At 28.2% G+C, this 16392-nt stretch overlaps 1 protein-coding gene across 1 annotated transcript in view; it reads right to left on the reverse strand.

Annotated features, from left to right (window-relative positions):
- The window catches only part of LOC135926761 (uncharacterized), a 66191-nt gene extending 50113 nt beyond the window's left edge, over window positions 1-16078 (reverse strand). Inside the window, exon 1 of the mRNA XM_065462693.1 lies at window positions 15450-16078. Within this exon, the coding sequence (XP_065318765.1) occupies window positions 15450-16078 (629 nt within the window). The remainder of the gene's footprint in view (window positions 1-15449) is intronic.
- Between the last annotated feature and the right edge of the window lie 314 nt (window positions 16079-16392).

The following is a 16392-nucleotide window of genomic DNA, read 5'->3' on the forward strand; positions in this document are numbered from 1 at the left end:
AACTTTATTTACATCTAGGCCTGAAATCTTCCTTACGTTGGAATTTTCTCCACTAGATTTTTGCAATGGAAAACCCATTCTAAAATTCTGTTCCTTTACAATACAGGTTTTAGAATAATGACCCTTGTAACCGCATCGATTACAAATCATGTCAGTAATAATTTTTGGAAAACTCTTTCCATTCGAAATAATTCTATCACCGAATTGTTTCGTATCCCCTTGATTACTCATACTAATCAACCTAGATACATCACTATAAATATCTTTAATAGATTCTTTTATATCTTTTAATTCCTGTAGGATAACCACTGATCTCCCCACAAATTTCAAACGATCATCATTAATATCTTTCATCGTTTCACTCATTCCTGGTTTGCCGTTCTTGATTTCATTTAAAATTCCATTTAAACTACTTTCTAAGTCCGAAATTCTCTTAAAACAATTAACAGACACCAGAGTGTCCCTTTTCCAATTACCATATACCTTGGTCGCAACCAAAGTACATTTTCCACATAAAAATTTCAAAAGTATATATATTAAATATAGAATTATTATTAATCCTAATATAACTAAGTGATGACCTATATCCAATTCACTAAGGTTCTAATACAAGATTTTATAACCCATATCCTTAAAGATGGCAATTTTATTAATAAAAGTAGGCTCAGAATACTTATCAAAATACACAACCATCGCATATTACGAAATTTTACTCTAAAATTACGTTATTACAAAAAGTTATATTATATTATAAAGCCTGGGTGTTAATCGAACTAATCTAAAATAAATATTTTTCAAACTATTTTGTTAATTAAAATTCAAAAAAAAAAATTAAACAACAAAAACGTTATTATTGCGTTGTGTCCTAAGGTAACATATAATATGTAAAATAAAAAGGAGTTTTTTTTTACCTTATAATAATGAATACCCTTGAATTTCCAGGTTCGAATCCTGGGAATACGGTCAACACTTTTTAAGTATTAACACAAAAAAAATAATCTTTTGATTCCTGAATATATTCTCCGAATTTTACACTCTTTAAAAACTTTATTTCGTACTCATAAAAACAAAAAAAATATTTTCAATCAAAAAATATATATCGAAAAAATAAATTCATAATAATTATATTTTTTCTTTTTAAATTTAAAAAATTTTTCAATGATTTAATTTTACAAAAAATATATATTTTCAAAAAAATATATTATTATAATAATTATTATTTTTTTACATTAAATAATAATAATTTTTTCTCCAATCAGATGTCTACAATCCATCTGATTGACGTCTAATGAGAATATATATATATATATTTTTTTTAACATACTAAGATATTACCTACTTGGGTTTGGAATTAAAAGAGGCTATAAAGCTTCCTCCCATGCTAATCATATTTTGAAAACCCATTCAACACATTTCATAGGAACTATTTGCAGGGCCGTAGCCACGGGGGGGGGGGGGGGCCCGCCCCCCCCCCCAAAAAAAAAAATTTTTGGCCCCCAAACCTGGCCCCCAGAAAAAATCTTCGGCCCCCAAAAGTGGCCCCCAAAAATTTTTCTGGCCCCCCAAATTTGAATTTTTTTTTAGAATTGATTATTTTTATATTTTTAATATAAATTTTAAATATTTATTCAAAAATATTCAAAAAACATGTCTATTTAGAATTGTTTATTTTTATATTTTTAAAATAAATTTTGAATATTTATTCTACAAACATATCTAGTTTGTAAAATTTTTTTTTATCCTGTTTTATTTTTATTTTTACCCAATATTAAATTATCGTTCATTCATTTTTTTTCATCTGTTTTTGTTGTGTATCACATTCTCTATAGGTATCGCATTAATATTATAATATATAACCAGTTATTTTATTTTAGAGCGTTTATTTTAAAATTATGAAGAAACAATCAATTATAAACTCTTATTTTAAGTTAAAGTTAAACAAATGTCAAGCGACATCACCTCTACAAACTACTAGTAATACTACATCAGAAATTTCAGAAACTGATTCTTCTCATAGTTAGTATAAATTTATATTATTATTTCATGACTTATATGATATTGATATAGGGCAATATTTGTATATTATTATTTAATATAATATATATATTTTATATAAGATAAGAGAAAGACATTTATTATTAATATTATCATTTTTGTATAAAAATTTTAATTATTAAAATAAATATATTTACTCATATTTCAAGATATGAATGAAGCTAATCTAGAAAATCAAGAGGAGGAAGATGGTAAATAGTTTAAAATTTAACCCAAATTTTTCTATTTATATATTTTTGACACTATGAATAGGAGTAGGAGATTATGGTGTTTCATTATTACATTTTGATTTTAAAACAAATAAAGACGAAGAAGAGACTCAATCATCTTCATCTAGCAGCTCAGTCTCTCATTGTCAAGAAGCAACTAGTAATTGATTTATAAATATAAAAATATTATATTTTTTTGTTAATCTTTAAAGATATAATGTTTATGACTTTTTTCTAGTTTTTAATACTGAAATTTTACTGATCAACTTTACTGATAATCTTCATCAGGGTTGGGCACTACAGTAACTTGTATCTTAAATACAAGATAAATTTTGTGTTTGTTCATTTTCAGCATGCCCTTCCTTCGCCCATCCTGATGACCATTATTATTCCTCATTACAATTTATTAATTATAATATTTTTAGTGTCAAAAAGTCCTCTAATGGTTCAATTCAAATCCCTGGTGACCTTGGCCAGAATAAACCAAATCAAATCAAATTAAACACTTACGCGAAAAAAGATATCCATGGAAGGCAAAGATCATTTCAAAAATCATGGTATAGAGGCCGAGACTGGTTGGAGTATAGTGTAGAAGCTGACGCTGCCTTTTGTTTTCCATGTAAGAAATACTTGTGTAATCCAAGTGATGAATTTGGACAAACGGAATTCAGAAATTGGAAAAATGCGTTAGCTGCCAAGAAGGGACTGCTTAAACACGAGAGCTCAAAAGCTCATTTAAATTCAATTACAATATGGCATGATAAAAATCAAAATATAAACAATGGTACAGAAATAACTAAAATGTTGGGAGGTGATCAAATTAATCGTAATCAATATTATATTAAATCAATATTTGATTTGATGCTGTTTCTTAGCATACAAGAGCTACCTTTCCGTGGGACTGGTTCAACAAATATTACGGATATAATTTATTCTTCTGGACTATTTATAGCAATGTTTTCCTACACCATCCAAAAAGACCCTGAATTAAATAAAATTATGAAATTTATACCCCAAAATGCCCAGTATACATCACCACAGATTCAAAATGAAGTAATATCCATTATGGCAGATATGGTGCTTGAACATATTTCAGACAAATATAATAAAAGCGAGATGACTTTTTTTTGTCTTAAGGCCGATGAGACAAAAGATGCTTCAGGTTGTGAAAATCTGAGCATAATAATTCGCTATATTTTTTCTGGAGAAATCCAAGAAAATTTAATAGGAATCATTAATTTAGAGTGTCTTTCTGCTGAAAGCATTACAGATTGCATTTTAAAGCAACTTAATGATCTAAATATTAATTCAGCTAATATAATAAGCCAGGCATATGATGGTGCAAACGTTATGTCTGGCCGAAATGGAGGAGTGCAAACCCTTCTTCAAAAAAAAATTAATAAAAAAGTTCCTTTTATACATTGTTACAAGTTGCATCTTGTGGTTCAAAATTGGTATAATAATATTGTTATTATTTCTAATTTTTTTAATTTATCAAATGCATTGTATAATTTTTTCAGGCGTTTTAACGTATCCTGTAAATATACAGGCCACACCCTTAAGATACTTTTAGACCAGAGATGGACTGGTCATTTAGAAACATCTCGCATTATTTATGAGAATTTTGAGGCTATTGGTGAAGTATTATTTTACTTTTCTAATAGAACTCTTAATTCCGAGGTTTCAATTCATGATTCAGTCGAAGCCTCTGGTCTTTTATCTCAATGTATTAATATAAATTACATTATATTAGCCATCATAATTTATGAGATATTAATTACAATAGATCCACTAAATAAGTATCTACAATCAGTAGGTACTAATTTAGTGGATGCTAAAAATTGTATTTATTCTACTATCAATATATTAAAAAATAAAAGAAGTGATAATTCTTTTGCTTTGATTATGATTAAGGCTGAAAAACTTTTATCAAAATTTAATCTCACTCCCCAAAAATCATCACGGGTACGTAAAACGCCTAAAAATTTCCAAGATTTTTTAGTTGATAGGAAACTAGAATTCGATTGTGAAAAAGACTCCAATTGGAGTTCTTTAAAAAGGATATATTATGAAATTATAGATAACTTTATGGATCGTTTTTTAGACCGATTTACAGAAGATGATTTTAATCTTTTAATACATTGTTCCCCCTTGACCCTGATTATTTTTTATCAGATAAAATGGCCCCATTAAAATCCCTGTTAAACTTAAATATGGAAACACTGCATCATGAAATGAAGATAGTAAAAGGATTGCTAGCTTCAGAAGCTAAAGAAAATCATAATTTTGAAAACATCTTACATATTATGTATAAAAAAAATATAATCATGCATTTAAAGAATTATATAAATGCTACTCAGCAGCGATAATCATTGGGATATCAACGGCTTCTTGTGAGGCCTCGTTCTCTACATTAAAGAGAGTTTTATCGAGCAGTAGAGAGTCTATGAAGGATAAACGTAAACAAAATTTAGTATTAATGGCGTATGAAAAAAGAATAACGCAGAATTTATCTTTTAGTTCATTTATATTAAAATTTAAAAATAAAAATCGCCGTATTCTATTATAGTAATATTTTGTTTTGTATATGCATATTATAGTATTATTTTTTTTGTATATTCATATTATAGTATTATTTTGTTATTAAATTTTTAATAAAAATAGGAAAAAATTTCTATGAATGCGTAAATATTTGTTTGATTTTAAAAAAATAGTGCCCCCCCCCCAAGTAAGCACTTGGCCCCCCTAAGTGAAAATTCCTGGTCTCATTTTTTCTTAAAAAATTTCCCAGAGTATGCAAAGTATATATAACAAGCTCACAGACCTTCCTAAATTAAACTACGACTCGATAAAGTTACAAGAAATCAGGCAAGGAGATCTCTCTAGGGCCCATTTCCATGTTTAGAAAATTATTCTTTTTAAAACTATTTACATTTATTTTAGCCTCATATTTCTTTTTTTACTTTTATGCTATTCTTTTTTTAATATTGAAATTTATATACTAGTTTTTATATTGCATTTTGTTATATCAAATAAAGTTAATGAAACAATTCAATTATTTTTTAAAAATGGAAGATATTTTATCAGAAAATTTTAGATTTTTAGTGTTTCCCTTAATCCTCATTAATAAAACGATATTTATTGCTAAAGTATAATTTATATATATGATTCTATGTGCAGTTCCTAGTCTGCCATTATGCAAGTAAGTGATTTTTTAGAAGCACCTATTTAAAAAAATATATAAATTGAATATATAAATGAAAAATTTATTTTAACCATATTTAATTATCAAAAAAACTATATATCGACCACATTAATTCTTAGCAATAGCTTTTATGTACATACTGAAATATTTTTCTCATTTCAAAAAATATTTAGAAATGTTCATGAAGAAATAAGAGATTTTAATTTCAATAGTTTTCATAAGTTTTTTAAAATAATCGTTTATATAATTTTGAATTTTCTTGTAATATTTTATGATTATTTATAAATAAAAAAGATTGATCAATAAAGATTTAAAATTTATAATATTTAGGAAGATTTGGAATTCTAAATTACTACCCTATTTATCTTAGCTAGCCAGCGATCAAATTTTTAAATTGCAAAAGTTAAATAAAATTCAAAAAATTATATTTAGGCACTGTCTAGATAAACGATTTTTTTCTCGCGATAAATAGGTCATTTTTTTTGTAGCTTTGTACAACTAGCTGTATATTTTTTAAATGAAGCACAAATATTTAAGTACATATTTATAAAAATTTCCAGTTTTAATATGAGCCCTGTTCAATTATTAAATAAATAAATACAGATAGATCATCAAACTTCCTTTTTCCAACCCGGACAAGATACAATAATTTCAACAATTTAAGATTAACATACATTTATCAAGTTCATGTATTTTAAAAATAAATTTCTTTTCTAATCTTATAATAAAAGTAGGGTTGTGCATTTGACCGGTCAAATATGATTCGGTCAATTGACCGATATTTAACCGGATAAATATGGTCGAATACGGTCAAATTCAAATAAATGTTTTTCAAGAATATTAACTTTATTATATATAGAATCTATGTAATATTTTATTTTTTTTAAATTCCAAAATTAATGTTTCGCTCCATGGCAGAGTCTTGTTCTGATTTATATTCAATATCATCATTTTCTTTAATATTTTTAATCAATCTTAAGTTATGATAATATACTTTTACCAATTTTATGATTGTCGAGATCTTCAATAGATTTCTTTTTATCTTATGAATATTACCCCTAGCTGACCAATTTCTTTCTATAAACGAAGTATAACTAAGAATCGTTAGTAAGATATTAGACACTTGGTCAAGGAGGGCAAAGCCTATTCCAACATTGAGCCGAAATCTGATTATTTTTTATGAAAGTTACGGCTTTTCGCATATTTTGGCTATTAAATATACCGTCGCTTTTACTTCTAAAATTTATGATATCACTTAAAATATTTTTGATTACATCACCTTGTAAAATGCCTAATTCTTAAATTATATTGCATATTTCATCAAATTCACTACTAGTAAGATGTTCCCCTTAAATTGAGGATCCATAAAATAATCATGTAAGCACATGTATTTGCATTGTTTTTCTTTTACAAAAATATCTTTAATTTTTTTTCTTGAGGAGAGAAATTAAAAAATCATGGCATAATTGAATTATCATCTCGTTTTTTACTTGGGATACAGTACATTTATCCTTTATCATAAGTTTAGATTTATGGATAGTAGGAAAAGCCGTGGAAACTATTATGGGGTGGAATTGGATTACCACAATTGGACCCTATAATAATTATTGGAATTTATTTATTATTGATAGCGAATTGGCTAGGGATAATGTTAAAAGAAAATTAATTACGGATAGTATCCGAGATGAACTTCAGAAAGAAGGGATGTCTAAATTATTGAACGATGAAAATAGGATTGTCGTTAATAATAATTTTATTGAAACTCCTGAAAAGGCAAGGATCAGTTCTGATCATACTGAAATAAATGGTAAAATTGATAGGGATCAATTTAGGGAAATTGAAATCGATGGATTAAAAAAGATCGATCTTGCTATACTTATTTTGGTTAGAAAATATGGTATAATTTTTGAAGAAAAATTAGGACGTTTAAATGATTATCAAGTAGACGTTAAACTTAAAGAGGGTTTTTCATCCATCTTTTTGGCTTGCCGAAGAGTTCTTTTTGAGTGGAAAAGGGAAATCGGTGAAGAATTAGATCAATGGGTTAGAGATGGCATCATTATTCCTGTGGAATTTATTGGTAGTGGAGGTAAAATATCCATTGCCTAGAATTGAGGAAATTTTGGCCAGTTTAAAGGGTGCCAAGTATTTTTCCAAGGTTGATTTTTCTTCTGCTTATTTGCAGTTGCCTTTGAAAGAAGAAATTCATAAATTATTTACAATAACGACTCCGAAAGAATTGTTTGCCTTTTGTAGGCTACCGTTTGGATTAAGTGTGTCAGCGCCGATATTTCAGCGTACTATGGCATCAGTTTTCCAGGGCCTGGAAGGAGTTTATTATTATATGGATGATGTGTTGGTGACTGGTATAACACCAGAACAACATAATCAACGTTTGGAAGAGGTTTTCAAGCGGATTCGTGATAAGGGTCTGAGGGCCAGCAAAGAAAAGAGTGTTCTTGGGGTAACGGAAGTTATCTACTTAGGACATCGGATAAAGGGAATGGAGGTGAAACCTCTGGAAAAAAGTTTAAAAACGCCAACCAATAAAGCAGAGTTGCAATCATTTTTGGGTATGGTAAATTATTATTATCGTTTTGTGGAGGATTTTGCAAAAGTGGCATCTCCATTGTATGGTTTATTAAAAAAAAGGTGTTCATTTTGTGTGGAAAATTGAACAGAAAAATGCTTTTGATATTTTAAAAGGAAAAATTGGTGAGGAACCGATTTTGGTATGTTTTAACAATGATTTAGAGATCATATTGGCAGTTGATGCATCCAACAAAGGGGTTGGAGGTGCATTGTTACATTTAATGGATGGTGTGGAAAGACCCATCATATTTTTTTCGAGTTTCAGGGAAGTGGAAATTAGATATTCGGTTATTGAACAAGAAGCCCTAGCGGTTATCTTTGGATTAACCAAATGTCATGAATATTTGATCGGTAAAAGATTTATAATTTACACGGATCATAAGCCGTTAATTCATTTATTTAAAAAAGATAATAAAGAGTTAATGCTGTCTCCCCGGTTGCAACGTTGGTTTTTACTGGTGGGAGGTTTTAATGTGGAAATCAGATATCGCAGGGGCAAGGAAAATTGTTTGCCTGATATTTTATCTAGGTTAGGATCCAGTGAAGGGGATCTTGACGTTAACAAAAGTATAATGGTGAATGAAGACAGGGCATTAATTTGTTCTTTATCACATATGTTAAAGGGTGGTCCTACGAATTGGGAGGATCTTAAAAGCAATACCTTAAGGGATAAGGAATTGGGTCGAGTAAAATTATTTTTGACGGGACAAGAACCGTGGAAAAATAGTAGTAAAGTTTATAAAAAAATTGAAAAGGAATTGTCCGTATTGGATGATTGTGTGATGCGGGGTAATAGAGCCGTGATTCCGTTGAAATTACGGAGTAAAATTGTACGATTGTTGCATGCAGGATATTAGGGTCGAGATAAAATGAAATCTTAGGCTCGTGAGTATGTATGGTGGCCTGGAATGAGCGATGATATTGAAAAGATTACGAGGAGTTGTATTCCATGTAATTCGTGTGCCGCTATGCCCCGGAAGGAAATAGGCAGTTATTGGCCGAGACCTGAAAAGCCGTGGGAGCGTATTCACGTGGATTTCTTTGACTTAAGCAAGAAGTCGTATTTTTTAGTTGTTGATGCATATTCTAAGTGGATTGAGTATGAAGAAGTTCATGGATTAACCACTAGAATTGTTATCAAATTGTTACAAAGGTTATGGGCTAGATTTGGGATTCCAAAGACAATAGTGTCTGATGGAGGTCCGGCCTTTGTAAGTGAAAGATTCAGAGATTTTTGTAATGCATTGGAAATTAAACACGTATTAGCTCCACCATATCACCCCAGTTCCAATGGACAGGCGGAGAGAATGGTAGCTATAGTGAAAAATTGGATTAAAAAGGCCAAACAAGAAAATAATGATGTTTGGATGGCCCATTTATATTATAATAATTCCAGAAACCGGGAGGAAATTACTCCGCTGGAGTTATTTTTGGGAAGAAGGACCAGATTGCCGTTGGATTTCTTAAAATCCAAAGATGGGGCTGGTGTATCTTCGGTTGATAAGATTGTAATAAAATATCCTGTGGGGAGAATTATATGGGCCCGTTTGTTTGATAACAAAGGGAAGAAATGGGAAAAAGGTCGTATAGTAGAAAACCTTGGTTCCAAATTAAATGAAATTTTGCTAATAAATGGGATTACGGTAATCAGACATAATGATCACGTAAGGTTAGGAGAAAGTAAGAAAGGATAAAGATAATATGGAAATGCTTAAATATTAATCTTATCTTTTTTTCCAGAATCTTAGATTTCTGTGATAATATAGCATAATATGTTAAATATGAATAATGAAAATATTGATTCTTTTGGGATACTCTGATAACAATACGTGTATTTGTGGTAAGATACTGTAATAAAGATAGAGGGAGGCTTATTTGTGATTAAGTGCTAATGGAATTCATTAAAGGATGCTTAATTGAAACATTGAAAAGCCTGGAAAATAAAGGGAGTTTTATATTTCGGAGGGAGAACTCAACATCCTATAATTATACGGGATTATAATTGAGTCTCGGGGTATTGAAGGGCAAAGGCGATTTTTTTTTGTGTGTTTTGCCTTGAAGGAAGAGATTCCTTTGATTATTTAATTAATCACGTAATTGATAAAATTAGTGGAGTACAGAAGAAAATTAAAATTAATAAATTAGTTTAATACTGAACAACTGGGGGTGTTTTGGTAATTTATGCTTTCGGTAAAATGGTAATAAAGGCCATCAGAGGAAAGTATTTTATTAAATTATTGATGGTTTAAGATACTAAAGTATTTTCATCATAGAGCAATGTGAATATAGTACGTAATTAAATGGTATAACGAGGGGATCGTTTATGATTGTGTTATACACAGAGCAGTTGTTTTTTTTCTTTCAAGGAAATAAAGGAAAAAGTAAAAAAAAAAAAAAGAATGTAAATTGTTGTGATGAATGGTCAGTGGAAAAAGAAAAAGAAAATTATGTTTTTTTTGTTTTCACGGACGGTTTACTTTGATGTTGCTATGGTTATAAAAGAAAAAAGCTTCAAATTGTTGTTATGCAAATAAAAGACTATAAACTTTGACCTTATGGTTGAACTAAGACTATAAACTTTGACCTTGTGGTTGAACTAACGGGATTCACAAAAGTGAGAAGACAATTCTAGGAAAAAATTTTCGGTCGTTTCAATTGATGTTATGGAGGGCTATCGTTATTCAGATCAAGACAACGATTACCTGATGACTATCGTGATTCAAGTCAAGCCAACGATTTAATGCTGACTATCGTTATTCAAATCAAGCCCGCAATCGCATGACGATTATCGGTACAACTAGTAATCAAGCTCAAGAGTATTTAAATATGGAGTAAAAGTGGAAAACTGGATATCCTTATTTTTTCCTTATGAATACAATATAAAGAAAAAATTCTCTTATTCATAATTAATAATATAATATTTTTCAAAATATATATTAAATATTATATTTAAATGGTAAGGAATGTCATTGGCCCATAAAGGGGTGAAATGTCTTAGTATGTTAAAAAAAATATATATATATCAAAGTTGTTAAAAGATACTTTTTAAATGGATCTAGATACAGATACATCGTCTAAAATAATATCTAGATACAGATATTTTAATCAAAAATCTATCTAGATACATAACAGATACCACATTTTTATATCTAGATACAGGATCTAGATACTTGTATCTAGATCCTTTAACAACTCTGATATATATATTCTCATTAGACGTTAATCAGATGGATTGTAGACATCTGATTGGAGAAAAAATTATTATTATTTAATGTAAAAAAATAATAATTATTATAATAATATATTTTTTTGAAAATATATATTTTTTGTAAAATTAAATCATTGAAAAATTTTTTAAATTTAAAAAGAAAAAATATAATTATTATGAATTTATTTTTTCGATATATATTTTTTGATTGAAAATATTTTTTTTGTTTTTATGAGTACGAAATAAAGTTTTTAAAGAGTGTAAAATTCGGAGAATATATTCAGGAATCAAAAGATTATTTTTTTGTGTTAATACTTAAAAAGGTAAGGAATGAACTGAAGGGCATGCCGATTTTATAGCTTATTACTTTTGAGGCCTATAAATTAGTGACCTATTCGGATCCTCCCTTCGTTTTTTAAAGGCTAACAATGTAGTTTTCAATGGAATGAAGAAAATTATTAATCTGAAATGGTCAATTTTTTAACCAAATATATATAACTGAATTATGCATATGCGGTTATAATCTTCTTTAATATCGGATCACATATAAAATTTTTATAACACAATATATGATTTCTACACTCAAAAGTAATTTTATAAAATTATTCTTTATTTGAACAAAGAATATGTTTAGACTAACATAAAATTAAATTTTATAAATATCGAGGGTCTGGGGCTTGTGCGTTATTTCTAAAATTTATTTTTGCTGATTTTTTCATTTTTTTCATTTTTTTTTAAAATTTAAAATTGCTTTTATTTATAATAATTTAAATTTAAACATGAATTACAATTTACAATAAATTAAAATACTATAAATTAAAATTTAAAAATTGTATAATTGAAATACAATTTTATGATTGAGTTATCAAAAATAAACCATAATTATGTCTAAAAATTTCACTTTAAATATTTTGGCGCAAATATAAAAATTCTCTGGCTTCCTATGTAAAAGCCGTATTTTATTGCCTAGATTTTTTTAAAATTATATTTTATTGGCTAAAAGTGGCCATTTGTAGAAGTCACTATTGGAGTGAATATGAAGTTAATAAAATTTTTGTATTTGTTAATATTTTTCTGCCTATATTAGTGGGTTGATATTTAAGTTTGAGGGGAATAAAGAAATATATGAGTACCGAGGGACTAAAATATGGTTGTCATACCATCAGGTTTTATTGAAATTTGAATATAATAAGAAATCATATTAGAAACTGAAATCATTGATAAATTTAATGAAAATCCGTCCTAGCTAGTCGTTACGGAGAAAACAAACTTAGGTTATGCAGATATAAATCAAGGTTAATTAATCAAGATTTTAAATTATCTATATCAAGACAAATATTCAAGAAAGTGAAAGAAACTATAATAAAATTTTTTAATAAATGTATCTAAGATGTCTATGGGTCTTTGTCCCATGTAAATGATCTTTTTGGGCGCATGGATCCTATTGCAATTTTAATTATTTCTTTATTTGTTTAAATATCAATAAATTTCACGAATTGTTTTACAATTATTTTCCATTATGGCTTATTTTTATCAATAAAGTAGTTGCAATAATATAAGGCGCGTACCCGGCTGGGGGGGGGGGGGCAGGAGGACAAATCCCCCCCCCCGCCACCTCAAAGCCAAAAAATACAGATGCCGGAATATATTTTTCAAAAATATTATTGTTAATATTAATATATATTTGTTAATATTTATTCCTATCTCATATATATATTTGATTACATTTATTTATTACATTCATCTACTAAATTATTTTATCAATTAATTTCGATTTCAAGTTTTCCTTGGCGTATTACCTATTATTTTCAAATTTTAGTGGCGTATTATTTATCTAGTCAAATATTAATATCTCTGAAAATCCTTGTCCAACAGGGAGAAAGAAATTGCAAGCCTATCCAACGAGATCGAGTCTCCGCCATCAAGCAGTAACAGCTTTTATGGAGTTAGAAGAGCCGATTATTAATGCTATTACTGAAATATCACAATGGCTTGAAAGAAATATTTCCGCAGAAGCAAGAAAATTATTGGATTCTCATTAGAATGTACTATTTAATTATACAACTACATGACATTGACTTGATTAAGAGGATGAGAATAGCGGGGAGCATTTTATTAGAACTTAACGAAATTAGAGCGAATGTTGATGAAGAATTTCATACTTTATATGTTATTGTTTAGTCAAAAACAGAGCTATACGTGTTTAATATTTGTCCCCCTCGACTTGCAGCAAGCAAGCTCATCGTCAAAACATTTATATAGCATCAGTAGAAGAGTATTATAAAACAAATGTCTCCTCTCCTAGATACATTTATAACCCAAATAAATGAATAGTTTTTAATTCATCATGCAGTATTTACAACCCGCAGATATTACTTCCACAAAAGCATTTCCAACCTTTTTCAGATGGTGATAGAAAAAAAAATTCGTTAAATTTTTATCATGAAGATGTTAAAGTATCTTATGATGCCTTATTAGCTGAATAACTATGGTTGATACAGTCCCAAAAATGCTCTGGATGCTTTGCATTATTTCAAACACATTTTAGATTATATTCCCAATGTATTAAAATGGTTATATATATTAGCAACTCTTCCCATAAATATTTTAAAAAGAATAACAAAGCCCTGCAAAAGTACCATTTTCAGGTCATGACCCGGAATTTTCTCAAAAATTTTTTTCGGCCCGGGCTTTTTCTAAAAAAATTTTCAGGCCCGGCCCCGTTTTTTTGAAAATAAAATTTTCATGCTGCCCGGTTTTTTTGAAAATAAAATTTTCAGGCCTGGTCCGAATTCTTTTAAAATAAATAATATTTATTATTGATTTTTATAGCTAATAATAGCGATTTCAAATATTTAGTTTTAAAATATAGAGCTCGGCCCGGATATTTTATTTTAAAAAATTTTTTAGGCCCAGCCCGGTTGTTTTTTTAAAAAAAATTTCGGGCCCAGCCCGGTTATGTTTAAAAAAATTATAATATGGTCCGGCCCGGGGGCCGGGCCTACAAGTCTCTGAAAAACATACCTATGAAATACAACTTTTGAAAGTAGATTGAATGATTTGGATCTTTTGAATATTCATAGACATTTAACGCCAAGCAAGGATAGATAATTGAACAATTAACTCAAAACATATAAAATAAAATTATTCCTAAGAAACTTTTTGTGTATTAATTTATATTTCCAACATTTAATTTTATACTTTATATATAAATTTTAAAGGCTCAAAAAATTCAAATTTCAATTTTGGGTCATTTAAGTGATTCATATCGTGGTTATATTCACTTTATATTTTATAATTCACATTTATTTTATAGTTTTTCAATGCCGGTTTATATATAATTTTTTTGTAATTTACATTTATTTAAAATTGTGTATTAAAAAGGTTATTATTCCTAATTAATTTATACTTAATATTTTTAAATAACAATAATATTTCATAAAAAATTTTATTATCCCCCCCCCCAGACCAAATTCCTGCGTACGCGCCTGAATAATATATATCATTATTATATTTAAAAACAATCAATATTAGCAGCCCAAAAACGCCTCATGGGAAAGCTCATCCCTCCCGGTGTAGTTCACCCTTTCCCAAATTTTTTTAGGAAAAATTAATAATGTTAAAAAGTATTTTTTAAACAATTATTTTTATGAATAACATAAAAGTATTAAGTGTAATAAAATGAGATTTCATTTATTCAATATTATCAAGTAGTTTTAATTTTATTGCCGTTAGCTTTTTATAGCTCGCATGCTCCCTGGTTTCCCCTAAATGTGTCTTGATTATTTTATTTTTTTATCATAACAATAAAAATTAAGATTAAATTAGGCTTTGTAATAATATAAATAATAATGTGGCTATCCCTGTAATAGGCTGTGTGCTATCAAAGATAATTTATTTTGTAAGTAACAACAAGACTTAATTTTTTTAAAAAAATCTTATTGATGGCAATCATTGTCGTTTTGAAATTATAAGTCGAAATTAATTATGCCAATGAACATAAAATTAAGTCTATTTCCAAACAAGGTTTTTCAAAACTAAAAGCTTGAACAAAAATAAGCTGAATTATTTATCTTTCCCCATTTTGAAAAAACGTCTTGTTTGGAAATGTCTAAGTCTAGTTCTTACTTAGTAAAAGAATTCTAGAAAATAATGTTTATTGATTATTTTATATTCATACTGATTATTGAATTGATTTCTAGTCAAATTTTTGTCAATCATATATATATTATGAGAAGTTTCAATATTTGAAGCATGCTGGATGGGGTGTATTGGATTGATAATATGATTTTTGTTAGTTATTAATCTGGAATCTACCGGATTTATTATTTTCATGTTATTAACCGTTTCTATCGGAAATTTTGAAGGGTCTTCTAATAAAGTTTGAATGTTATTAGAATAGGGGGGCAAAGAAGAAGCCGATAGAATATTTTCGTATCTATTTATAAATTGTTTGTCATAATTATTATTTGAAATAGGCTTTGCATTGCATGTAAATAAAATTTGGGGTATCTTGTTGAGATTCACATTTTGCTGAAAGGTTTCATTGATGGGAAGAATGGATTGGTTTAACGACGATATTCCCATGTAAACCTTTTGATCCGCTAATAAGTTTCGAGGTATTTTTGGGTCAAATCTATTAGGAATACATATATCGATTCCTGGTGGTAGGATATTTTTGCATTGCCCGTCACTCCTAAAATTTTGAATGAGTCCTTGTGATTGGATATGCTGATTAAGATCCTCGAAAAAAAACTCTTCCAATTCTTTGAAACTTAAGTCTAGTGATGGCTCTTTCTGCGTCGTCATCATATAAATTCCTAAACGCTAACACATATTTTATTTTTAATTTAGTCTATATACACCTTACAATTTTAGTCAATTTAAAATTATTTATATCTACAAAATTGATAGCAAGAATTTATAAATTTTTTATTTATTACATTTATTAATATGTAAAATGTAATAAATATTTATTGATATTATTAATTTAGTATATATATAAAGTAGAATTTTGTGTTTATTTTTTGTTAATATTTTGCTATGAATAAATATGTGAAATAAATTTTAAAGGAATTATTAAAAGGAGATGGCACCTAATGACACCAATATAAATAATACAA

Source organism: Gordionus sp. m RMFG-2023, chromosome 1 (assembly GCF_954871325.1).
Source record: "Gordionus sp. m RMFG-2023 chromosome 1, tfGorSpeb1-WG-v2, whole genome shotgun sequence".
NCBI lineage: Eukaryota > Metazoa > Nematomorpha > Gordioida > Chordodea > Parachordodidae > Gordionus > Gordionus sp. m RMFG-2023.